Source organism: Pelodiscus sinensis, chromosome 3 (assembly GCF_052426305.1).
Source record: "Pelodiscus sinensis isolate ZL-2025 chromosome 3, ASM5242630v1, whole genome shotgun sequence".
Lineage (NCBI taxonomy): Eukaryota > Metazoa > Chordata > Testudines > Trionychidae > Pelodiscus > Pelodiscus sinensis.
This window is the reverse complement of record NC_143054.1, coordinates 107,702,085-107,728,792: the sequence shown is the minus strand read 5'-3', so window position 1 is coordinate 107,728,792 and position 26,708 is coordinate 107,702,085. Positions and strand designations below refer to the sequence as shown.

The 26,708-nt window shown below is 43.1% G+C and overlaps 1 protein-coding gene across 2 annotated transcripts in view; it reads right to left on the bottom strand.

Moving 5' to 3' along the window:
- The window catches only part of SASH1 (SAM and SH3 domain containing 1), an 844,241-nt gene that overhangs the window by 274,585 nt on the left and 542,948 nt on the right, over positions 1 to 26,708 (bottom strand). The window contains exon 1 of one of the 2 annotated variants that reach the window (XM_075924390.2): positions 702 to 847. The exons of the other annotated variant lie outside the window; for it this stretch is intronic. Within the exon in view, the coding sequence (XP_075780505.1) occupies positions 702 to 704 (3 nt within the window). The 5' untranslated portion in view covers positions 705 to 847. Of the gene's footprint in view, positions 1 to 701; positions 848 to 26,708 lie in introns of those variants that run through there. 2 annotated transcript variants of the gene reach the window in all.

The window sequence follows — 26,708 nt, the reverse complement described above, 5'->3', positions numbered from 1 at the left end:
ATATCATAAGTGCATGTTACTATTTCTACACTTTTCAATCCCTCTAGCATATAAAGACAAGAAAATCAGATTTTTTTTTGTTTAAGAAACATTGCATCTGTAGCTGAAACTGATCTCTCTCATTGACTGAGGTAACAATTGTATTTCATGACAAAAAAAAGAGGAAATGGCAACTCCAGCTACATACGAAACACGTAGAATGCTGTGGAAGCAGTTTTCAGAAAAAGCAATCTTATTCTTAATCATTTAGTAAGATTTTCCTCCATCTGTAACCAAATTAGCTTTTCCTTGCAGATTGGAAATAAGCCAATAATAAAAATTCCTTAAAATGAAAGATAACAGAACCAGAAAGGTTTGGGGGAATCTAGCTCATACTTATATTTAAAAAGCAGATGTGTAGCTTTAAAAAAAAAATCTATTTGACCAAAGCACATTCTGTTTTAGAAGTCCCAACAGATCTATTTAGTCTTTCTTGACATCTTAAGAATTTACATTCAGTTTTTTCATGACACAAGAGTAGTTATCACTGACAGTGTCTTGTAAACTACATAGCCAACACATCCTGTTTTCTGCTTTAGGATAACATAAGCCTGTAATCTTAATACCAACCAATACTTTAATCTTAAAATTTTGAATACCACTGGATAAAGAGCACACTAGAGTAACCTTTCATTCACCAATTGTTCTTTATTTTAACTCACCATGACTTGATTCCAAAACTCAGCGTTGTTTGCTACACAGGAAAGAGAAATTTCTTGCTTGTCAAATGTATCACTCCAACTACTTAAGTGAATGTAGGAAAGACGACATTGTATTGCCACAAGAGCATTTTAAAACACAGAATCGTGTTCTTCTGATGCAAGAAGGCTCTGTACATGCGAGTTCACAAGTAAGCAGGGGAGTGGCATATTACTTATGATTCAAAAGCTAAGTATGTCTCACTCTATTGAATGCTTGCACAGTATGCAATACTGCAACTCAAGAAATACATATTCCCTAAGAATACTGCCATAAACCTTCAGCTCATGTTACATGTGTAATACTGCAACACCTCAAAAATGATGTGGCAAGTACAACCTTTTGGGGTTTCACATTTAGCCAAGAGAAAGCAAGCTTGAGTCATAGGTTTGTAATGATAAGTCTCTGATATGCAAGTTTAAGGTGTATGAAGTTACATAATACATAAAGGCTGTGTCTAGACTGGCAAGTTTTTCCACAAAAGCAGCTGCTTTTACGGAAAAACTTGCCAGCTGTCTACACTTGCCACTGGAATTTCCGCAAGAACACTGACTTCTTACTGTCTGAAATCAGTGCTTCTTGCGGAAATACTATGGTGCTCCCGTTCGGGCAAAAGTCATTTTGCGCAAAGCTTTTGCGCAAAAGGGCCAGTGTAGACAGCTCAGATTTGTTTTGTGCAAAAAAGCCCCAATCGCGAAAATGGCGATCGGGGCTTTTTTGCGCAAAAGCGCATTTAGATTGACACGGACGCTTTTCCACAAAAAGTGCTTTTGCAGAAAAGCGTCCGTGCCAATCTAGACGCTCTTTTCCGCAAATGCTTTTAACGGAAAACTTTTCCGTTAAAAGCATTTGCGGAAAATCATGCCAGTCTAGACGTAGCCAAACAGAACAAAGTGCTAGTTTATGTGTGGTACCTATAACTAAGAATGTAACTTGAAGCCTATAATCTGCATGTAAAAATAAGTAAACTCAGCTACTATAGATTCTCAGATGTATGTAGCAACTATTCCGACAGAAAAAAAAAATACAGAAACTTCAGCCTGCTTGCAATTTAAACTGAGCTGTGTATTAAGGAAAAAGAAAAATGAAATTGGAGTATTATGGAGAAATGAAGGAATTCAGACTGAGGTGTTTCTCAAGGAAATATTTGCCCCTTAATGTGCATTTACAACTCCCTTCAACTCTAATAGGAATTATAGCTATGCACAGAGAACAAACTGTACCCTGAAGAGTTTAGCAAAAAACTTATTTATGCAGGATAAAAAGGGAGACATTACAATCTAATGATCAGCTGTTAGCAGGGAGAACCCAGTGGAATATTGGTAATTTTTTGAGTTTGTACATATTCTTTTAAGTTTTCACTCAGTTGCCCGTATACTTACACCAAAGAAAAAAATGTACAAGTCAGCAGACTAGAAATACCACTTAAAGGCCATAAATATTCTTCAGACCTTTATGTATCCATGAAACTTTTCTCTAAGGGGACTGGACAAGTTTTTCCCCCCTGAAAGTTATTTATTACCACTATGCAAACTGCATCTCTTGATATCACATGACTAGAGCCCTACCAAATTCAATTAATCAATTTCATGGTCATACAATTTTAACAGTTGAAAATGTCATGATTTCAGCTATTTAAATCTGAAATTTCATGGTGGTGTAATTTCAGGGGTACTGACTCAAAAAAAAGAGTTGTGAGGGGGTGGCAGTGAGGTTACTGTGGGGGGGTTATGGTACTGCTACCCTTCTGTGCTACTGCTGGTGGTGGCAATGCCTTCAGAGCTGGGCAGCTGGCGAGCAATGGCTGCTGGCTAGGAACCCAGCTCTGAAGGCAGAAGCACCAGCAGCACAGAAGGAGGGATGACATGGTATGATATTTTCTTTTTTCTTATTACAGGCTTATTTCTATACTGTTGTTGGCAGGGCAGTGCCTTCAGAGCTGGGCACTTGGCCAACAACCAGCGCTCACCAACCACCTAGTTTTGAAAACAGCAGAGAAGAAAGAGTGGCATCACTGTAACCCCTCCTCTCCTAATAACTTTGTGATCCCCCTTTTAATGTCATGGGCTGTGACGTGTTTCATGGCTATGAATTTGGTAGGGCTCTAACTCATAATAGGCCATGACCATCTCACATTTTGCTTATGCAAAGTTCACAGCATGTAAAGTGAGAAATCAAGAGTTCAGTCAATCCAGACTCATTATCTTTACAACTTCAACCTTTACTGTTAAAGTTGTTTTAATTTGCAAGAAGAAAACCAGTTACTTAATGCCCCCCGACTCCTTTACTGTGCTTGTAAGAATACAAAAAAAAAAAAAAAAAAAAAGATGGGCCAAGGAACAATGTAGACTGCAAAGATACCTTCAAAGAGCAAACGGAGGACATTGTGGGAAACATCAGCTGCTCAAAATAAATTATGTGAATGCACATTTTTCAGAAACATCATTGTTACAGTTTTCTCCAAATTCTGTAATGCACTAGTAGAATCATAGCATCTCTATTCAAATAGGAAGGGGTCATTCAAGAAAACAACGTGTTAGTCATTATGAGATTACTTCACTAACAGATCAGTTGAGCAAGTAGCAGGTGTGTTTCCTGGATCCCATTGCCTTACACAGTGGAGAAAGCAAGCACTTAATACCTGCTAATCGCACTGCATGGAATGGTAGAAAGTGACCCCACACTAAAACACCGAGGAAAGCTGCTAATCAGTGCCTCCTCAACACCCGAGGGAGAACCTCAGTGACAGAGCCATGCCCCATGCAGAAAATGTCTAAAATAAGATATTTTGTGGGAGTGTGGGGCTGGTTCTAGGAGATGGGGAAGAGAGTAGAAGCCAAAACCTCAGAGTGAACCTACAGTATTCATTCTGGTGCCTGTCAACAGCCTAATACTCACCAGGTCACACTGGATTCACACAGGCCTAAACAAGCCATGATGGCTTGTTGATTATTGATGAATTAGCAGGCTGAAGATTTAAAAACAAACAAAAGGAAGTACTTTTTCCACTCAAAAACTTGTAGAAATCCTTGCTGGGAAAGCTATGAAGGAAAAAAAAAATCTATAACTGGGTTCAAAAAAGAATTAGATTAGTTTATGGAAGATAATAGCCATCGATGTACCTATCCAAGATGATCTACGATGCAACCCCATGCTTTGGATGCCTCCAAACCTCCAAGTACCAGAGACTGAGACTGGATTACAGTGGATGGATTATTCACTAATTGCCCTGTTCTGTTCATTCCCTCTGAAGCATCTGGCCCAGGATCAGAAGACAGGATAACAGGCTAGATGTAAACCATTTGTCTGACACCATACAGATGTTATGGTCCTGTTTTTGTTACTTCTTCACAATCAGCAATGTTATCACAGCTCTGGGAATAAAAGTTTGTAAGTAATCCTGGACGTCCTCTATTGGTTGGCCTATGCTTCAGTGTCATTAATCAATCAGCAGTTATATTACCATTCCCATCCTCAGCCACATGCAGTTGGGATTTAGCAAACAATTTACATGAATAATCCAGAGGGCATTCCCCACTAGGCTGGAGGGCTGAGCAACTAGACTGCACCCCTTTAAACATTTAAACCACTCCATGTACAAGCAGAAAATAAAGGACACTACCTGCATAAACATTAACAAAACCTAATGAACAGAAATTTGAGTTAGGAGATTTTCCTAAGGAATGTCATAATCTGACATTTAATTGAACAATTTATCCAAATTTAGATGGGGATTCCACAACCTCCCTGGGCAATTTATTCCAGTGTTTGACTACCCTGACAGTTAGGAACTTTTTCCTATTGTCCAACCTAAACCTCTCTTACTGCAGTTTAAGCCCATTGCTTCTTGTCCTATCTAGAACATCATTCTTGTTCTATCCTCAGAGGCCAAGATGAACAATTTTTCTCCCTCCTCCTTATGACACCCTTTTAGATACCTGAAAACCGCTATCATGTCCCCCCCTTAATTGACTACAAGTCTCCTCACATTTTGTAAGACACATACATCTGTGTCCCTTTGCAAGGGATTCTCAACCCTTTGATCCTTCCAATTACAGCTAAGGCATCTTCAGCACTTTATTTACTGCTGAGAATTGTGTAAATTTAGTCCAAAAGTTTAAAATATGGCCTTCAATTCAGTTCCACAGTCAGATATCAGATCTCCAGTATTCCTAAAGAAAGTCTGACCTTATCTTGTCTAGATTATTTAATTTGATGGGACAACTTGATTTCAAGATTGTCTTAACTTTGGCAACTGTGTAAACGTTCATGTAACTGGGCTTTGTACATAGTGATGATTCCACCATGGCTAGGCTTACCATGAAGAAACAGACATAGCCAAATATGTGAGAACTCAGCAGCAACTGTCCAATCAGCAAACTCATATGGTGAATCATATGGGCTAGAATATGGCAGGCAGTAGCATCAGTAGGATTTACAGAGCCATCATCTTGTCAATTAATTATTGGACACTAACAAAAATTCACCAAGAGAGTAGATTGCAAGGCATGAGGCAGAAGAGAGATGCACAAATGAAGCTGTCTTTAAAAAGTCTCTTATTGCCTAACATTAGTTTTGCAGAGGTGCCAGGCTTTTCTATCAGGATTATAATAAACATTCATCAAAAGATTTCTCTCTGTTTCCTTATCAGGAGGTTAAAAAAATCAGAATAGTCTGAAGTTCAATTACATTTTTAGCAGTAAGCTCTAATAAGGTGAATAGTAACTCATCTTTATGCACCATTCTGAAGTACTTATTTATTGATTCCTCCCTGAACAAAATGGTTGGAATATTTTCTCATTTATAGGGTTACTTTCTGACTGCAGAAATGCAAGCATCTTTGCTGCATCCCTCCTTCCTCAACGTCCTGCCACACCCCTTCTGAGTCCTCCCCCCCACATTGCCCCTTTCGCCATTACTTGCCTTCCCCCACCCTTGCTTACTTTCACTAGGCTGGGTGTATGGGGGGGGCAAGCTCTGGGTGAGGCTGGGGTGAAGGCAGGGCCTCATTATGACTTTCGTGGGTCCCTCCCACCATAATATCAATATCAATATCAAACATTATTTTTGATATAACTTTAAATACTTCAACATTTTTTTTCTGTTTTAGGCAAAATTTAATAGATTTTCGTGGGCCTTAAAAGTTTCATTGTTTTCTGATGTGAGAAAAAAATTAAAACATTTTCTTCAATCCTAAAAGTTCATTTTTTTCTTCTGATTTTAAAAGAAATTAAAACATTTCCATGGGCCCCTAAAAGTATCGTGCCTAGGCACTGTGCCTAATGGATAAGTCGGCCGTGGGTGAAGGGTTTGTGGTGCAGGAGGAGGCTCTATCTAGGCTGGAGCTAAGAGCTCTAGAATGTGGGAGGGGCTCTGGACTGGGGTATGGGCTCCAAGATAACACTAAAAATGAAGGCTTCAGAGTGTGGGAGCGGGCTCCAGGCTGGGCCCAAAGAGTCTGGAGTGCATGATAGAGCTCTGGGTAAGAGCAGGGTTTGTGATGTGAGAAGGGGCTGGGAGTTTCGGTGCTGCTTACCTTAGGTGGTTCCCAGAAGCAGCCGACATGTCTCTCAGGTATAGGGCCAGCAAGGACTTGGGGCTCCACATGCTGCCCTCATCTGCAGGCACCACCTCCCACTAACTGGGCTTCTCTGCACCTACCTTGGAGGGACACGCCAGCTGCTTCCAGAAGCCATGTGAGCCAGCTGCTGCAGCAAAACAGACTTTTAGCAGCTGAGTCAATGTGTCAGGCACTACAGTTGAAAACCAAATGCCTAGTAACTCTGATAATCTAACAGTGCTTTGGCTTGCATCCAGCTTAGGTAGGTTGACAGGTAATGACAGTCAATGGCATTTAAGTTCCTAAGATGCCTACATCAGTTAGGATTACAATGCCAAGTGGCACAATACCCAAATACATTTACAAATCTAGGCCTTTGCACTCACTTCCATAGGGGCAGTATTTTACCCCGTCTCATTTATTCTGAGGCTGCCACTCTCATCCTTAAATAAAACTCAAAGACATATATCTAGGATCTGGCATAAGTAGTCTGGTTTGATTTGCTTCAGTAGCATTCTGCCACTTGCAAGCTAAGAAGCACAGTTTAGGTAGAGTGTAATTATTTGGATTAACAGCATCAATAATCTGTATGTTCCCAACTCACACACACATTATGCATGGAATTTGCAAAGCATTTTCTGTGGAACATCACCAGGGCAGAATGTTGCCTCTCTGTATGATGCAGGCAAGACTGATATAAATTGATGTTTACTTCAGACCAGTAAGACACTATTTTATAATAAAAAAGTAGAGACTTCAAAGTTACGTGAAACAGTTGAAACTATGTACTCATATTTTACATGCGTAGAGCTGAAATATATATAGATGATATCTGACACTAGAAGAGGAATTGCATGATTGAAAAAGATTCCTAACCTTCAGTAATAATAGAGTGCTTATAAAATTCCAACATGGAATTCACCTATCACACTGCAGCCTGCAGGTTGAACATCTCAAGTCCAGAACTCTCTTGTCCAGAAACATCCATTGTCCGGAATAATTTTAGTTAGCTGGATGTCTGCTTTTCCCGATGTGGCCAAGTTTCCCATGGTCCCCTAAGGTTTATTTATAGCCACCAGTCCTAGCTCTCAGTGTTTGGTACTGTTATTTAGCTCTAATTTACCCCTAAATGTCATCTAACAGTCCAGTAAGTAGGGAAGTGTTGGCAATGCTGCTAGACAATATTGACCTCCAGAAAATTGGTCCAGAAAATTCTCTGGTTTGGAACCGGTCAGGTCCCAAGAGTGCCAGACCAGAGACGTTCAGCCTGTATTATATACCCTGAATCATAATGAATCTAGAAGAATTTGCCCTCACTTCATTATACTAACATGGTTGTTATAAACCATAATTCAACCCTACTGAACTCAATAAAAGCTTTTAGACCAGAGTCAACAAATTCAAGTAATCAAGAGATTACAAACATAGTAAGATACTACTCAGAATGAGTAAGGGTAACAGAATTTGGCCCTTCGGTAGAAGACATTCATTCATTCATTCATTCATATGAGCACTATTTTGTGCTCACTACAGACCACACAATAAAAGTTTTTAGATTGAACCTTCGGCCTTGCCAGAAACACTTATGCTCTGCTCTACATGCATATTACTATCTGTGACAACCTCCTTCTGTTTCAAAATACCTTTTTCATGTACTAAAGGAGTTTTGATAGTAAAATCCTACAAGTCTAAATACTCCAGCTGTGTAATACTGGATTCAGTTTTAGGATGGAGAATCATTACATTCTGGCTGTAAAGCCTGAAACATGAAGGGAATTCTCTTCCTGTTTATTATAGAGGCATATCAAAAAACTTCAAGAATTTACAGAAAGAGAAAGAATTCTTGGGATTTATTTTATTATTGATAAAATAAAGTGTTTAGGAAATAGGAAAGCCTCTAATAGCCCCAAAGTGTGCTGCAGAAATGGAAGAAACATGAAGATTATGATAAATCTGGACAGATGTACACCAAGGAAGCCTCAAACTTATCATCTCCCTTCTCATGACCCATAGGAGGCTTGTCAGGGGGCCAACAATCCCTTTGAGAAAGAGTAAGTTTATTAGTCCCTAATGAGAATTTTCTTTATATTTGGAGGCTGGCATGAATGTTTGGTTCACATTTTTAAATCCCCGGTAGTTCGGACTCCGTGCCTGCGGCTACTCGCCGCACGGAGTAGGTAGTTCTAATTAGGCTTTCTAATTCGAACTATTGTTACTCCTCGTGGAATGAGGTGTAACGGTAGTTCGAATTAGAAAGCCTAATTCGAACTACCTACTCCGTGCCGCGTGTAGCCGCGGGCACAGAGTCCAAACTACCGGAGATTTAAAAATGGCGGCGCCCGGCAAGATGCAAATGAAGCCCAGGATATTTAAATCCTGGGCTTCATTTGCAACTTCGATTGACTACATTAACCACCTGTAGCGGGCTTCCCGCTCGACCACAGCGTCCCCTGCCGTCTGTTCGGGGAATTAGATCTGCCGGCTGGTGGCGCGGTCTTTTCAGAACACTGCCCTCCGGCAACATCCACAATTGCCTGAGCTTTTCCCCCCTTCTGGGGGATGGTTGGTTGTAGGTCGGCAGGCCTTTGGGAGGCGGTTCCTCCGCCCCTGGTACAATGGGTGGCTAGTCCGCCCTATGGCCGTACCGTGCCTTAAAATAGTCCGAGTCTATGAGTCTATTTCTGGCCTTATTTCAGGTCGGGGTGAGAGACAATAGTTCAGGGGCCCGGCCTTGCTTCAGGCCCGGGCCACTGGGGAAGAAATTCTCCGTATATCCAAGTCTCTTAACTCAGTTAAGAGCAGGACAGCAGTCCTAGTCCTGGCCCTTTAAAAGGTCCGGTCTGGATCCTGGCCTGGTACCAAAACACCATATGGAAGCCCAGGCCCTCGAGCAGGGCAGGGCAGAGCAGGGCAGCAGAGCACCGGGTGTAAGCCCGGGCCCTCAAGCAGGGCGGGGCGGCAAAACACAGTAAGCTGAGTCCAGGCCCTGGGACAGGGCGGGGCAGCTAATTAACAATGGCGGCCAGGCCCTAGTGTAAGGCGTGGCTGCAAACAAACACACAGGTTTGTAGAAGCTCCTAGTTCAAGAGCTGGGCAGGTAGTGCACCTGCAGCAGTGGCAAGGGGGAGACTGCCACCCGGTTAGTGGGTGGGGGGAGGGGCGCAGGCCCACCCACTCCACTGCGCCCCGGCCCAGGGCCCTGATTGCAGCAGTGCAGCTGCTACTGGCTCAGCAGGGGCTCCAGCCCGCAACTTGCTGGCCTAGGGCTGCTCTCAGCCCGTGCTACCCCCTGGGCCACTTCTTGTCTCCCCCTTCGCTGGTACCTGTACCTCCAGCAGGTCTGTCAGGGAGTCGAAGCGCTGTCATCCCAGCAGTCAGCCCAATCCAGGGGGTCAAGGGGTTGGAACTCTGCAGCGTCCCGCGGGCTCGCCTGGCCCCGGCGTTCCAGTACCCATCGGGGTTCCAGCTGGTCCAGCGGCTCCGGCCAGTCCTTGGGGTCCACGGGAGGTTCAGCTGGCTGGCTTGGCCAGGCCTCCATATCCCTGGCAAGGAAGCCTTGGCTGGCCTCCGGGGAGGCCGCTGAGGGCGGTCTAGGCCCGGTCTTAGCCTCCCCCGGCAGGAGCTCTGGACAGGCCTCCGTCTCCTTCAGAGGCTGGCCCCTGACTGAGCTCCCCGGCGGCCTTATTATACTCCTAGCCCCGCCCTTTGACTTCCGGTCGGTGAGGGGGCGGGGCTAGGCTGGGCCCAAAATGGCTCCCCGAGGGGTTTCTCCGCCTCCGGCTCAGTGGGTGGCCACTCTACCCCACTACACCACCCTAGTTCAAACTAGGGTGGTAGTATAGACATACCCTTAGTCTACTTCTAATTTACGAGGAGTATAGGATCTTTCAAAACAGGGCACTTATGTCGAAAATGCCCCATCTAAACTGCTGTGTTTTTTTTAAAAAAGCCCTGTTTCGAAAATGTGGCAGCCACCATTATGCAAATGAAGCGCCGCTTAATTTGCACTTTCGATACATCTAATTTACATCCCTCTGCCAACAGAGAGGTGTAGTTTAGACACGGCCTTAGTTTTGCTGCTAGCTCTCTCCCCGCAGTTTCTTGTCAATTCTAGCTCCCTCTCATTCCTTATAGGGAAAATACTAGCCCTTCTGAAGTTAGGGAGCTGACAAGAGGAGTTTTGTGCCTTTCCACTTCGTACTTTCAGTAGCCACAACTACCTGGTCCCGAGGAGCTAAAAAGATTTTCTATAGCAAGTCTCCATTTGTTGATCTGAGGATATTGCAGCATCAGGATTCAGTCCTAAAAGATGCTGAGTGGAGACTTTCCGAGAAGAATTTGTAGCCCACAGACATAAGGAGGTGTGCCACTGGATCACGTCTACTCTGGGAGAGTCGTTTAGGGTATGTAGAAGCAAATCTCCCACCCCAAGTTGATAGCACAGTGAGGCTCACGACATGAGCATAGTGAGGCCTACTATTCAGGTCTCCAGTCTGCGAGGGACCTAGATTCCAAATGTCCATAAAAGCCATCTACAAACAAGGAGATGTGCTTACATGGGCTTATATATCAGCAGACATAATTTTCTGGGATTTGGTTGAGAAGGTCCCCCTGAGAAAGGTGGTTTGGGGAACAGAAAGAAGTAAAATTATATTTAGGGTAGCTCCAATGGCTAAAGCTAACATTCTGTATTGTTAAAAAAAATACAGAGCTCTCATTTATTTTATATAAAGAGACAAAGAAAATGGCAAAGCTCATCTTACTTTAACAACATTCTGATGGTTCTATAAACTGAATTGGCCATGTTGTCTGCTTCCCACACGACTTGTTCCTTTCCCTGACATTAACAGTCTACTGCTACCAATTATTGTAATTACTATCCCTAGGCTTGTGCCCTTTATTGATCCTAGGAGTTAAAGCAGTTTACAGTCAACAAGAGAAGCACTTTGACAGGAAGCATAAATAGGTTCCTCTAACCTCGTATGAAGCTCTCTAATAAATCAGAGCTTTTGCCTTTTTAATTTAAGCATTCCAGCAGAGATTTTAAAATATCATTTTCTCAGGTTGCTATGGAAGAAACTCGCTGTGATCATTTTAACATAGCAATCGAGCACCATGGGAAAATATATACAAGACAAGCTTGGTAACAGGAGGTACTGGTGTGATTGACCTGTCAAAATAAGCCAGAATCATGTAAATAGCCAGCATGGTATTTATTGAATTCCTTGACAGCACAATACAAAGAATTATTCAGGGCTTGGTAGCTTGTAGGAAAGAGAGGCTGAGGCCAGAATTTAGTACAGTCCTGATGTTACTCACAGTAAGGGTGTGTGACTGTAAGCAATAAACGCTTGACATTCACAGAACAAGTAACATACCATATACAGCGTTATATTGGTTTGTCTCTTACTTGGTGTTTCACTAACCATATTCTTATCTGGAAATAAGAAAGCTGCCATGGCCTCGCATAAAATCATGAGCTGATGAAATTTATATCAAGAGACTCAAGATATTTATTTTTTCTTAAACCTCCCGCGACTGGAATCATTAGTTTTCATTCAAAATAAAGTTTAGTCCTCACAGTTAAAGAGGAAAACACGAACAGCTCAAACACCAGAAAGTATGTAAAAATAATCCAATTTTTTATTATTAATCTCATGATATTTGGGGCCTGACAATGCAATGTTGGTCTCAAAGGAGATAGCCCCTCTAACAGAATATAATCACTCAGCATGTTGTGAAGGGTCTACATCAGGGGTGGGAAAAAGGGCCTGTATCCAGCCCGTGGAGGCCCTGCCACTCCCCAGCCCCCAGGCCAGTTAGGGTCTGGGGGCAGGGGGAAGTGCACAAAGTTTACTTGGGGTTGGTCCTGCTTTGGAAAGGAGGATGGACTCAGTGATTTCCCAAGAGCTCTTGCAACCCCATGATTCTGTTTCTATGATTCTATAGGTGGTGAAGGCCATCAACGCCATCCTGCTGTGGAAGTCATTACCCTGTGGAACGTTGACCCCATCATCACTGGCTTTGCTGCCAGGAGTTTCCCCAACTGGAGGAGAACATTGATGGCACCCTCATCCCCAACCTGGCCCCTGATCACTGGGCCTCTAAATATATAAATAGGAAGGAGTACTCTTCAATGCTACTGCAGGTTCTAGTGGATCACAGGGGCCGGTTCACAGACATTTACGTCAGATGGTTGGGGAAGGCACAAGATGCCCATGTCTTCAGGAACTTGAGTCTCTTCCAGAGGAGATGCATGCCAGCACTTTCTTTCCCAACCGCACCTTCAGGGTTGAGGAGATGGACATGCCCGTGTGCATCCTGGGTGACTCAGCCTAGTGCTTGTCCCCTGGCTTATGGAGAGCTACATGGGCAGCCTGGACCCCACCAAAGAGACCAAAGAGCAACAGGTTCATCAGGTGCAGGTATGCACAGAGAAACAATTGATGAGTTTTCTTTGTAACAGTCCTTAGCACAATTGAAGGCTCTTTTCATGCTCCCTCCCACCTTCTCACCTATCGAATCAATAGATCTTTTTTTTTCAACTGTTCCTTATAGGTCAGATTTTCTAAGCCTTTTATCCTTTTTGTTGCTCTCCTCTGGCCTCTCTCCAAATTGCTCATCTGTTTCTTAAAATATGATACCCAGAAGTGGGCAGAATACTCCAGCTGAAGCAGTGCTACACAGAGCAGAACTACCACCTTAGGACAAACTATTTGCCATTCCTGATTCAGTTTGTAGCCTTTTCCTTGGGAGGGGAGCGGCGTGAAGGGAGGAAAGGAAGAAGGTTGTTTTTTAACATGCACATAGAAAGAAAAGTGTGACAATGAAGCGGCAGTTCCCGACTAAAAATGAGGGGCACTCTGGTAATTATTGCTTTGTCCTTCATCAGTCCTCCTTGCCCTTAAATTCACATACTGCCCTGTATAAAATCCCAGAAGGCCATTTGCTTTTTTCACTACAGCATCTCACTGTTGACAGTCAATTTTCATTTCACTATAACCCTAATCTTTTTCTGCTATATTGCTGCTTTGCTAATTACTAAATGTGCAACAGCAAAATGGTAAGTTTTTCATAAATGCAGTATTTTGCACTTCTTTTTGTTTAATTCCATTTTGTTAATTTCAAGCTAATTCTCCAATTTATCAAGGTCCTTTGAATTCTAATCCTGTCTTCCAAAGTGCTTGTATCCCTTCCCAACTCAGTGTCTCCTGAAAATTTTAAAAGTATACTCTCCACTCCAATTTACCATGGTGTTAAGATACAAATGACTTTTATTTCAAATGACATAAGTCAAGGTTAAAGGTTACTATCCACATTCTATTAATATCAACATGAAGTAGTGCTTATTAAGAAGGGCTCTGGGTAGACAGGGGGGCGTTTCTAAATTTAAGCCTTGATTTTTCAAAGGTTTACTCACACAAGTAAGTTTAGGCATGTACATAATTCTTTACAGAATTGGAGTCCTAGTTTCTACATTTGTGCTTCCAAGTTCTAAAAGAAAGCAATAAAAGCATAAGTGCTAATTCAAAGGAGGAAAATATTTTGAGTGTCTGCACCACACAGAGACAGAATACTGTATCCTTTAAATTCAAACCAGGAAGCCTGTCAGATTATAGAAAGGATTATTTTTCTTTGCAGTGTTCTCTCTTTTGCATCATGGAATCTGTATCAAATGTATTTTTCTACCTTTTCTCTTCACTATTATCACACAGAATATTTTAGGCATAAGAATTTAATCCTTCTGCAGAGCTAGAGCTTTCCTTCCTTCATAATGCAAATCTAAATGATAGGGAATTTCTTGGGAGTTGCTTATTGTTTCGAGAACAGACTCCAATTCATGCCCCAAATCAGGACTGGAGTCCCACTGTAAAAATACACAGGAAGACTAGATTACAAAATTCTCAATTTAGATTAGATAAACGACTAACAGCTACAATTCCTATAAAAGCTCAGAATTTTAATACCTTAGCAGAAGACAGTTTCTTTCAAAACATCAAGGCAGATTTTGTTTGTTTGTTTTTATTTCTAGTACAGGCAGTCCCCTGGGTTACGTACAAGATAGGGACTGTAGGTTTGTTCTTAAGTTGAATCTGTATGTAAGTCGGAACTGGCGTCCAGATTCAGCCGCTGCTGAAACTGACCGCCAGTTCTGACTTACATACAGAATCAACTTAAGAACCCCAAGCGTCCCCAAGTCAGCTGCTGCTGAAACTGATCAGCAGCTGATTCCAGGAAGCCTGGGGCAGAGCAACTCTGCCTCGGGCTTCCTGTAGTCAGCGCTGTCAGTTTCAGCAGCAGCTGACTTGGGGACCCCTGGGGCAGAGCAGCTTGGGTGCTGCTGGGTTGCTCCAGTAGCGCCGCTCCTCGGCGCTACTGGACCAACCCGGCAGCACCCCATCTGCTCTGCCCCAGGCGTCCTGATTCAGCTGCTGCTGAAACTGACCATCAGCGGCTGAATCAGGACGCCTGGGGCAGAGTAGCTGGGGTGCTGCTGGGTTGGTCCAGTAGTGCCCAGAGCGGCGCTGAGGGACCAACCGGCAGCCCCCCAGCTGCTCTGCCACAGGCGTCCGGAGAAATGCCTAGACTGCTGGGGGGGGGGCATACTAGTTGCGCCCCCCCACCCCGGCAGACCAGGAAGACGTGGGTGGCGGACCGAGACGCACCGCGGTCCTGCCGCCTGGGTCCTCCGCGGCTTTGCTCCCAGTCTCCCTGGTCTCCCTGGGAGACCAGCAGACCAGGGAGACGGGGAGCAAAGCCTCTGAGGACGCTGGCAGCGGGACAGCCGCGGGGCGCTTGGGCTGCTCCGCTGCTGGCTTCCCCGAGGCTTTGCAAAGCCTCGGTGGTGGGGGGGCTCGGGCAGCGAGGCAGCCCAGGCGCGCCTGGGCTGCCCCGCTGCCCGAGCCCCTCCGCGGCTTTGCTCCGCGTCTTCCTGGTCTGCAGACCAGGAAGACGCGGAGCAGCTTTTCTCCGCCCGGAGTACACGGGCGGCGGGACCGCGAGGTCCCGCAGTCCGTGTCCTCCGGGGCAGCCCCGTTCGTAACTGCGGATCCGACATAAGTCGGATCCGCGTAAGTCGGGGACTGCCTGTATTACAAATCTGCACTGTTAACATAATTTATATGAAAATACCTAGCAACTGCTGTCAAGTTTTCTAATATTAAAACAGCCACAATTGACTATGGCTGACCACTTTTATTAACATATAGTCTCATTAATGAGCTATTTCATTTACCTAATCACAAAGAATAAAGAGAACATACCCAGGAGGCCAATTCTGCAAACAGGTGCTCAACATCCTATTTGCAGATTTAATAGCTAATTCTATTCTATCCGCTAGATGGCAGTAAACGTTTGATAAGTTTCTTTAAATAAAAAAGTTAATAAAAATAGCAAGTGGACTTTTTGTTATGTATTTTTAAGTGTTTAAAGATTGATTATAACCAGTTTTTCTGCATGTAATTTCAAACTCTTTTCCAAATCATTCATATTTAGTAGGCTGAAAATGTAAATAGTAAATACAACATGTCTGACTTAACTGTTGTCATATCTGATATGTGCATGCACAATCTAGATTAAAAATAATTGCTCTCAAAGAAAACTAAGATCTTTAAGTGAGGCAACAGAAATACATGATGTTTTAAAATTTAGGCAAGCATATTTTGAAAAGACACCTTTCAAAATTGTTTCTATTATTTGACAAAGGATTAGCTTAACATGATTTATTTTGTTTTTAAAAAAGTTTGCAATTCTGGTCTCTAAATATCAAACATTTTAATTCTAAAAAGTGATATTTGAGCAGAAGAAATAGGTGTTGCAGACGATGCACTTCATTTTATGTTGTCAAATTGTAGGCATAAAATCTATATTAGCACACAGTGAGTATACAGGTTATAGTCAAGTTAAATAACAACAGATTTTACATCAGCATGTATTTGGTTACACCTTAATTTCTCTTTTTATCCACATAGCATGGAGCCTAAACTGGATTTATTTGAGTTTAATTGTTATGAGCCCGTGATACGGTTGCAAGATTACACTAGATTTCACTTTGGATGACTCTTGCTGTTCTTAAAGACGCAAATAATTGAAGGCTATCTAAAGAGGTTGGATTACCATCATTGCATAGCTGCTCACCTCATAAATTGAAATAGAACAATTCAGTTTAAGTACAGAAAATGTTTACTGTTAGGATATTAGAAATGGCTTTTAACTACAGCATAACAGCATTACTACACCAAAGATGCTGCTGAAATGGGTTGTTTTATTTAAAAAACCCAACCAGATTAATTTAAAAATAATAAAAGCAGATCATGAAATCAAACAACTTTACATATTCAGCAGCTCAGGAATACAAGGCAAAAGCTATTTACCAAATAAATATATATAATCCAATCAGAAGACAAACATACAAAGCTTTGTGTTTGAATGACTGGGAAATGATGAGTGACACACCATGTAGACCTCAGGAAACCATCATTACCATTTGAGGTCATCAATTTTTCTAAACCTTATTGCTGGCAAACAGTGACAGTAACAGCAGAAGCTGTTCCATAATGAACTGTGAAATCCCATATACTGTAAAGTGAGCTGTTTTAGAACATCTCAATCAGATTATGGCTTGGACTGCTTCAACAAATTCCTGATGAAAAAAATCTGAGAAAGTACCATAAGATTTTGGTTTAAAAAAATAGGAGTTCATTCAGGTTGTAAGAGTATGAATTTAACACGTAATAATGTTTTTATCCAGGTTACCCCCCCTCGGCTAAAAGTGAACTAAAAGCTATTCTTAAAATAATTAGAACGTTTTTGGGTGGGTTGAGGGAATTTCTACCTGGATGAGGGACAGAGAGGGAACTGATCAGCACAGAGGCCAAGAGAAGGTTCCTGAGAATCAGGATCCAGTCTCTGCATTAGGGAACTGCCTATAATACATGTCGGTAGAGTTAAGCAAAATATGTTTGACAAATATTTTATTTTGAAAAGATTTATTTTGCCAGTAACAACTCCCCCCGCCCCAAACATCTGGAGACAGGTAGGACTGCCTGGTGGGTCTTGCCCACATGCTCAGGGTCTAATTGATTTTTATATATGGAGTGGGGAAGGAATTTCCCTCCAGGTCAGATGGGCAGAACACCTCCCCTCCACCCCCCCCCCCCCCCCAGTTTCTACCATTCTCTGAAGCATAGGGGATAGGCATGGGCATCAGGTATGTAAGCCAGGGGAAGGGTCTGTCTTCCTAAACCACCAGGCATAGCCTTGCCCACACTCTGCCCCCAGAATGCCAGCTCTAGGCATTCTGGGAATGGAGTGTTGCTGCCCCCAGTACCTGCCCTACCGGTGCTTTGTGGCTGAAGGGACCAGGCCTGGCCACGTCACATGCCCTCCTCCCTCCCTGATGCTCCTGGTCTGGAGAGGCTAGGTCGGGCTGGGCCATGCAGTGTAGCATTCTGTGCTTCCTCCCTCCCCTGGTGCTCGAGAGGCTGGTCTGGGCCATGCAACGCGCCTTCCACCAGGGCTAGGGAGGCACCCGCTCCCCTGTCCTCCCATCCCTGTGGCTGGCACGCTGCCCCACCTCCTGGGGGCATGGCCTAGCACAAGGGAAGGGCTAGAGGTGTGGATGGGGGCTTCCCTCCTTCAGCCCTGCCTTCACCGACCGCGCATGGAAAGAAGTCGCTTGCAGATTTGAACAAGTGTAAATGGGGGGTTCTCTATAACTCAAATCTTTAAACTGATTTAAGAACTTCAATAGCTCAACCAGGGGTTAAGGGTCTATTTAAGGAGTGGGTGGGTGAGGTTCTGTCACCTGCAATGTACAGGAGGTCAGTCTAGAGGATCATGATGGTCCCTTTTGACTTTAGTTTATAAATGCAGTTTTGGTTGATTTGAAACTATTAACACATGCACCTTGATTCTAGTTTTGGTTGAGAAAAACTATTTCAGAGCCAGTTATAGGGAAGAAAAGAAAAAGAGTGTGTCTAACCTTTAACCCAGCCTTTAGAGCACTTGCGTGGGAGATGCAGGATTGAATCCCTACTCTAGAGCAGGCCTTCAGCTCAGCTCTACACTTCCCCAGTGAGCAGCCTAGGACTAGGAATGTTTGCAGAATGAGTAGTTCTTACTTTCTCCAATTAAAAATTATTCCACTTTGTAAATTCTTATTTACTGGAACTGTGACTTGAATTTACATCTCATTTCTGCCAGGTAACTGCTGCTTTAATCACTAGATTATTTTTATTATACAGAGATTGGCCAATGGGGAAATAGGTCAGTAAAACAACTTTGAAAAATCCACACATCTGAGCAATGCAGTTAAACTGACACAAAATCTGGTGTAGCCAGTGCTAGAATTCTCCTGTAAACCTACTTCCTGCCTTTCAGGGGGTTGGATTACTGATGCCAAAGGAAAAACTCATCCCAGTGATTAGGCAATGTCTTTGCTGGACCACTACAGCAGCACGGCCGCAGCATTTTAAGTTGCAGACAAGCCCCACATTTCTTTAGTTGATAATGTTTGTTTTTGTATAAATACTTTGGGAAAGAGAGTAATATGGAAGTACAAAACCAGTTTAACCTCCACAGAAAACTAAACATTTTACTGCAGGGTCTGCAAGTGAAGAGATTTTTCCAAAAGCATAAAAAAGGGAATCAGGGCTTGCCTACACAAGGAGATTTACAGGCATAATTATCTCAGTGAGTCCCCCATGTGGATATTTATTATGGAATAAGAGTCCCTTTTCCCAGATTATCTTATACTACTCAGTCACTTGGGCAAAATTCCCACTTTACATAGTCCTTGACCTGGACAACAGTGCAAATCAAATGAACAAGAAAAAGGTAAAGTCTATAAACATAAGAGAAAAAATAATCAAAGACCCTTTTGTCCTTGGGACTTTCATTTTTGTTTATCTCCCTTACTCCTCCCTGCACTAGTTCACTAGTATTTCAGAGGCACTCTGGTGAGCACAAGGTGATTGCTCCTTACCATTCCCACTGTCTTCTAATCCTTCTCTGCCCCTTCCTTGTTCTTTATAGTTAATCTTGCCTGCATAGTCAACACAGCTGTAGGTGTGTCCCTCCACAACCAGCATTTCTCACAGCTGAGTTCTGGGGTGGCTAGTTTCCTCTCTCCATACTTAGAATGCTCTTCAACCTTTCCTGTCTGGGTTTTGGCATGGGAGAAGTAGACTATATTGTATTCCACGAAAGTGACAGAAGCTAAACTGGAAAAAGGCAGAATTATGCAGAAAAATAGTGTCTACACAGGGGAGTTATACTGGGATAAATATAGCAGTTTAATAAATCATTGCTATCTTTTATATAGTGCTATTCAGCAGCAGGTTGGACTGGTATCATGATACTGTTAAATTTTTCCCTTTATACAAGCCCTAAGACAACTAGCTCCTGTTGACTTTCAGAAGGAGCTGAGCTTCTAACTGCCCTTTGTGCCTTTGAACATCTCCTCAGTGGGTATTTATGATGCCATCACTTACTGGCAAGGGAAATAAGGAATCTTGAACTTTACTTTCATATTATTTAGACCAGGGGAGGGATGGTTCACTGCTCAGTTTCATTCGGCCCATAACGCCTGCTGCAGTACTGAAGCCACGAGTGCTGGCTCACTTCCAGAAGCACAGAAGCATAGGAATTAAGGGTTGGGCGGGGTGGTGCTGCAGCACCCCCATATTTTGCAAAAGTCCCTGCTGCTGGCCCTCCGCCAAGGGTCCCAATGCTACAGGACCCTGCCTGAAGCCATGTCTCTGGAGTCCTGGGCACGGACCCCACATCTGGGGCTCTGCTCTTATTCCCGGCTGTGGTCCTAGCCTCAACCACCTTCTCCCTGTCTGTAGCCTGCCAGCCCCCTGCCTTGGAGCCATAGCATAGCGTTAGTCTCAGCTCTGGAGAGAGGGGGGCATAGAAAGGGGTAAGGAGATGCCAGGTAAAAAGTTTGGAATCCACTGTCCTTCAACATCCTCACTGCAAAAATTGTTCTAGAACCACTGCCTCCACGCATACTTCCTCATGGAGCTTCAACTGTGAGTACCAACACGCTCTACTGTGAGCAGACATCCTGAGCCTCCATGCTCCCCAGGTGGGTGAATAGCTCATGATTAACTTTTTCTGGGGGGTCACTGGCCCATGACAGAAAAAGTTTCCTCGCTCCTGATTTAGACTGAGAGTTTCTAAGGGAAAGAACTGAGTTTTCTGTCTCATACAGTGTTGAGTGTATTTTCAGGACTTAACAACAGTAAAATGTACATCTTAAATTTACATATTATTTTATTACTTGGGATATCTCTAAAAAGGCTTTATTTTGTTTATATAAGCTTTTCAGTTCATCTTTGATGTTGTTTGGAGCCCATTAGAAACTAATAATACTGGAAAAACATTGTGAGGTTGCAGAGAATCAAACCTCCCAATACAAATATGGCAAAATGCACCCCAGTCCTGACTTCTGCTGTCACAGACATAACTAACAGTAAGTGCCAAGCTATGCTGCAGTCCTATTACAAAGGTCTCGGCCTACTGACCTCTTGATATCCCTACTTGTTGTTGCTGCTTTGGAAGCAAGAGATGGTTCTTATAGGGTTGCCAGGTGTCCGGTATTGAATCGGACAGCCCGGTATTTAAAGCATGTGTCCAGTAAAAATAAAGCAGAAAATACCAGACATGCAAAACCAGGTTTCTCGGATGGAAGGCCGCTTGGGACATTCTTACCCCGCTGCATTTGGCAGGGGGAGTGTGTGAGTGTGTGGGAATTTAAAGGGGCCATGACTCTTGTTTTTTTATGTTCAATAACTTTGGTCCCCCCCCTTTTTCTTTAAACTCAACAACTTTTGGTGGTTTTTTTTCTCAATCTTTTTTTTTTCCCCGCCATGGTCGGTAATTTTTTGTGAACTATCTGGCAACCCTAGTACTCAAGCCTAGCCCTTGTGCACTTACCTCTAGATCACTGAGTCCAGCCAAGCTAGAAATTTTACTCTAGGTGATATATTCTGAACTTTCATTCTCAGTGCTGGAGCTGTATTGACATTAACCCTTATCCTAAGGACCACCAGATTTTGACAATTTTTTTTCATATCAGCAGCTGTATTTCTTTTCAATGGCATTGTACTTGTTCAATAAATTGTATTTTTCCAGCTTGTCACACAATCTGAATATGTCACTGCATGTCAAAGAGGTAATTTTAAAAATCCCATCAAATATACCAGTCTGTGGATAATTTCTCTGATTGGAATGTTCGTGACTTATTTAAGGGGACCAGTTACAATGGATGACACCAGGTGAAGGAGCAGGAAGTTACATACAACTCAGTAAATTTAAAAGCATTCATCTTAACTTTTTTTTCTAGAGAAACATATTAATGGTGGAGATTTAACTAGAGACTGAAAGAAGAGGAAAAAAGTTCAGATTTCAATAGTCTGGTATTACCGAGTTAGCAAAATGCTCATGTAAAGACCAGTTTGCTGGCTTTACCTCTATCTCATGGTAGTATTTGGTCATTATTCACATCACAAAACCTAACTGGTGAGTACACTCTCTTTCCTTGAGACAGCAAGAGGGAGATTAGAAAATCTGCATTTTAGCAAACAACAGCACAAAACCTCTTTTATCAGGAGTCCCCATGTCCCCATCCTCATGGTGGAAAGGAACTTTATTTAGGCAGAGGGGCAGAATTAACTCTTCTGGAGATCCAAGGAAGATTTGTGGGGCCTCCCCTAGGCTCTGGGATGGGGCTAAAATGAGGGGTTCTGAATGCAGGAGGGGGCTGTGGGTTGCGGTGGGGGGTTGGGTGTGGGAGGGGTGGGAGGGGACTCCAGGCTGAGGTCAAAGGGTTTCGGAGTAAAGGTGGAGGCTCAGGGCAGGAGGTGGGGTGCAGAGTCTGGGAGGGAGTTGAAGTGTGAGAAAGGACTCGGGACTGGGGCATGGATTTGGGGTGTGGGATGCTTACCTGGGGCAGCTTCCCTCTGGTGTCACAGGCCTGGGGAGGGGGCAGGTGGTTCTGCGTGCTGCAATTTCTGGACTATGGGAGCAATGGGGGCAGTGTCTGCAGATAAGGGAAGCACATGGACAGAGCTTCCCAGCATTTGCAGTTCCATCCCTGTGGCAGGAAAGGGAGGGCAGGGCATCATGTGGAGTTACATACTCTTCTCCCCCTCCCGCCAAGCAGGCCAAAATGCAGGAGCTTTAATGGATGCAGCCCTGGGCACTTATCCAGTCTATCTGTACTTTTTCCGTGGGCCTTCCTTAGCCTGATGCCCTGGGCTAAAACTGTTTCTTAATCTGGGACTGTTTAGTGGTAACTCTCAAAAAAATGCATTTCAAAGGGTGACTGGACTATAAAAGTGAGTGGCAAAAACTGTTCTCTCTCCCTATCCATCTCTCTGTAGGAGGATTGTCAGTAGGTTACAGATTGTTGTGATAAGCCATAAATCCAGTGTCTCTATTCAATCCATGATTTTAACTGCTCAGCTGCTTCTCTCTCCCCTTCATTTCCTTCCTATGACTGGAGAGGTGTTAACAGGCCATTTTACCTTATGTTGTCCCTTGATATGTGATAACGACTTATGCTAGGAATCTTTTCAGACCTCGTATTTACCCAAGACACTAGTTTCCCTTACCTAAAGAAGAGTGGTATGTAAGCTTGAAAAGTTGTCTCTCTCATCAACAGAAGTGAGTCCAATTAGAGATATTACCTCACCCATCTGTCCCTATAATACCCTGGCCCTACTGCACTGCATACAGAAGTGTGCTGTACAGAGCAGAATGCATATTCTGAGGGAAAATCTGACACTGGGAGTGTGTTGAGGTCACCTTGCAAATGATAATCCAGGCTGGTAGAAGCCTGAGTGTGACTGACGTGTAGCTGGCAAGTTGTAACATATTCAGGGTGTTACCTACTTGCTGTCTGTGAGTGGCCCAGATAAGAGCTACAGCAGCAAAGCATTGTGTGGCATCCTAACTGGTAGGGCAGAGAAGACACAGTCCCTCATAAATTTAGGTTTCACTGCAGAATGTCATAACTTTGGCCCTACCGAATTCACTCTCTATTTTGGTCAATCTCACGGACATAGAATTTTTAAAAATATTAAATGTCATGCCTTCAGGTATTTAAGTCTGAAATTTCAGTGTTGTAACTGCCGGTGTCCTAACCCAAAGGGGGATTGGAGGGAGCTGCAAAGTTATTGTCAAAGAGCTGTAGTATTGCCACCCTTACTTCTGTGCTGCTGCTGCCTTCAGACTGGGGCCCTCACCAACAAGCATCACTCTCTGGTTTCCCAGCTCTGAAGGTAGCACAGAAGTAAGGGGTGGCAATACCATGACTCTCCTATGATTACCTGGTGACCTCCCATCCAAAACTCCATTTTGGGTTGGAACAGCAAGTTTGAGCAATACTGGTTTTCCTCATGAAATCTGTACAATAGAGAGTAAAAGTATGCAAAAGACCAGATTTCATGATCCGTGACATGTTTTTCATGGCCACAAATTTGGTAGGGCTATAGTCATAACCTGCCAATGCTCAATGAGCCCTTATCCTTAAAACGCACATTTAAAAATATCAGAGACCAATATAAAATTGAGGAAGTGGCAGTGTTGTTTACTCAGAATGTATGTTACAAAAATAGATGTTTTAAAAGTAACAATCAAAAATTGCAGTATTCAAATTCTGGGCTGAATTTTGATCTGACTTTCACCGGTATAACTGTATTCATTTTGTCAGAGTTATTCCAGTTCTATACAAGTATGACTTTTCATGCATTTCAGGATTTTACATGGCTGCCCATCATCACTGTATCTGAACACCTTCTACATAAAAAGTGATAGCAATAGTGAAGTCCCTGGTGGACTTCATGGAATCTCTGGGATATTTTCCTTTTATGAAAAAAAAAAAACACTTTTTTTAGAAGGGAGGCATGACAGTGATTAGGTTTAGGGATAAAAGGGGTGACAACATTATGACTAGCATCTTCTTATGAAGGCAGACCTTTTCTAAAATGATTGTTTTTAGGGGTGAAAATCTGAACCCACTCGAGTCAAAGGGGAGTTTTACCATTCACTTCAGTGAGGCCAGAATTTCACTCCAAGAATTGATTACATCCCAGAGCTGCCATTCATCTGTTTTTGCACCCTTATATAACCAATTTCAGTCACTTGACAGTATAGCTGAGCCACAAAGGCAATATATTACAAAGAGCTTAAACTGTAAGGGTCACTGATGTTTTGCAACCATTTTTCACTTTTACTTTCTCCTTACCATTCTACCATTATATAGGCACATTTGTCTTCAGTGCTTTTTAAACACAAATATCAATTTAATGCTAGTGCAAAAGTTTTGTATATTAGACCCTTGGAGCCGATACCAATACATTAACTTTTACATTGCCATAAGGCTGTACTACTCTAAAAGCATCCAATCTTCTCCAACATATTCATCCATCATCTATTAGTATAACAGACGTCACTCATTTATGGTGCACACTTCTATCAGATCTGCTTCCATTTCTTATAGTAAAACATAAACCTCCATTACTGGAACAACTCCATTGTAGAAGGAGAGAAATTTATACGTTTTTTTTTAACAATATATATATAGCTGGAAAATTCAGCTTTTCTTTATGAACTATTTCCTCTGGTTTGTTGGGAAGCAGAGATAGAGATAATGCATGCAAGATTGTGGCCCCAATAGCTTTTTGCTACAGCCAAACATAGAAGAGTATTTTCGCATACAGTTGCACCAAAACACAGTCATCTATCAAAAACTAACATAAACCATGTCTCGTTCAATTTGTGAAACAGACTTTCAACTGCAAGTTTTTTCAACTTCACACATTGTGAAGAGGAATTAGTTATCTATTAACCAAGCAAATTTAAACTTGTACACCTATTTTTCTGGGAGAAAATGTGAGGCCATACAATAACAATTTGAGATCATTTTGCTTTTCTGTGCTCTTAAGAACAGAGCTGTAACACTTCTATGCAAAATACAGTCATTAATGCAGCCTGTGCCGACTTCTGAAATAACCTACCTCTTTAAAAAAGGTTTCTCCACGCATTCTCATTTTGCCCACAATGAGCACTTGAAAGTGTTTTGCCATTGTTAGTATATTTAGTAGGTCATATAGCATCTGCTCTGTATAAATTAAAGTTACAGTCAGAATGTAAAGATTTCTGAAACATGGTCTAGGTCTAAACTTGACTGACGGCATCCAAATGTATCTATAGTCCAGACTGTAACGAGCCTATCACTGTAATATTTAGTTACCATACACTCCAGCTTAATCCAATAATCAACTGTGTTCTGCATATTCTAAAAAACATCACTGTGAGTAGAGAAGATGAGAAATGATGGCTTCTTCTGCTACTATAGGTCACAAAGCCTTCATCAAATACAGGAGAGAGAACAAAGCTACCAGTGATACAGACTGAAAAGATTAAACTTTAAGTCATGATAGAACAGAGAACACATCTGAAGACAAATAATGCCCAACATGGACACCAAATATGGACACATTGGTCTCTCTTTGTTTCAGCCTTCTGAAACAAACTAATGGGAATTGGTATACTGTAGCTCACTTCTGATCTAGCAGTATCAAACCAAACCTTCCCACATGCACAACGTTGGAAGTTCACATACAATGGAACCTGGATCCAGTCTTTCCCTTATTTTAAGTCTCATGGCAAACAGGGGTGAAAGTATAACTCTAAGACATTTAAGTGTGAGGTGGAGTGCGCTGGGTTCAGGGCAAGTGGTTGAGGGGGGGAGGGGGAGGTTCAGGGCAGAGAGTAGGGATGTGCGGGGGGAGTAAAGTGGTGGGGGGGGCTCGTGGATGGTCTGGGGCAGTCCCGGTTGTGTCCATGTTACCTGGCTGATGCAGGGGTCCCTGTCCTGCCCTGCTCCTGTTCCTGCCAAGGGAGCTGTGGGCAGGCTGTGTGGAGGCACTGCATCTGAAGGCAAATGGCTGGTGGCAACATGAGAAGATCCTTGGGCTGGCCACCTGCCACTCCCTTCCTCTTCCTACCAGGGGCTGCAGCAGTGCACAGTACAGGGACACCACGTGCCTGTGTGGCAAGGCATCCAGCCAGCGCAGTGAGAGAGGGGCAGCAGGATAGACTGGAACATGGATGCCCCTCCAGAAGCCTGGCTGGAGGGCACATGTCTCTCCTTACAACTTGCCCCCAGCCAGCACCTCTCACCTGTCACCTTGATATCTGTTGCTTAGTGCAGCGCGGCTAGTGCTATCCTGCAGAAAAGCTATGGAAGTCATCAGGAACCCAGCTGGGAGTGCACCTCCACCTGCAGCAGGGCACCCCAGTGCCAGCCAGTTCCTTTTTACTAGAGGTGCTCTGCCTTACTTTCACCAAAGCAAAAGCAACCTCAGGCCATCTTTATGTGCACCATTTTATCACA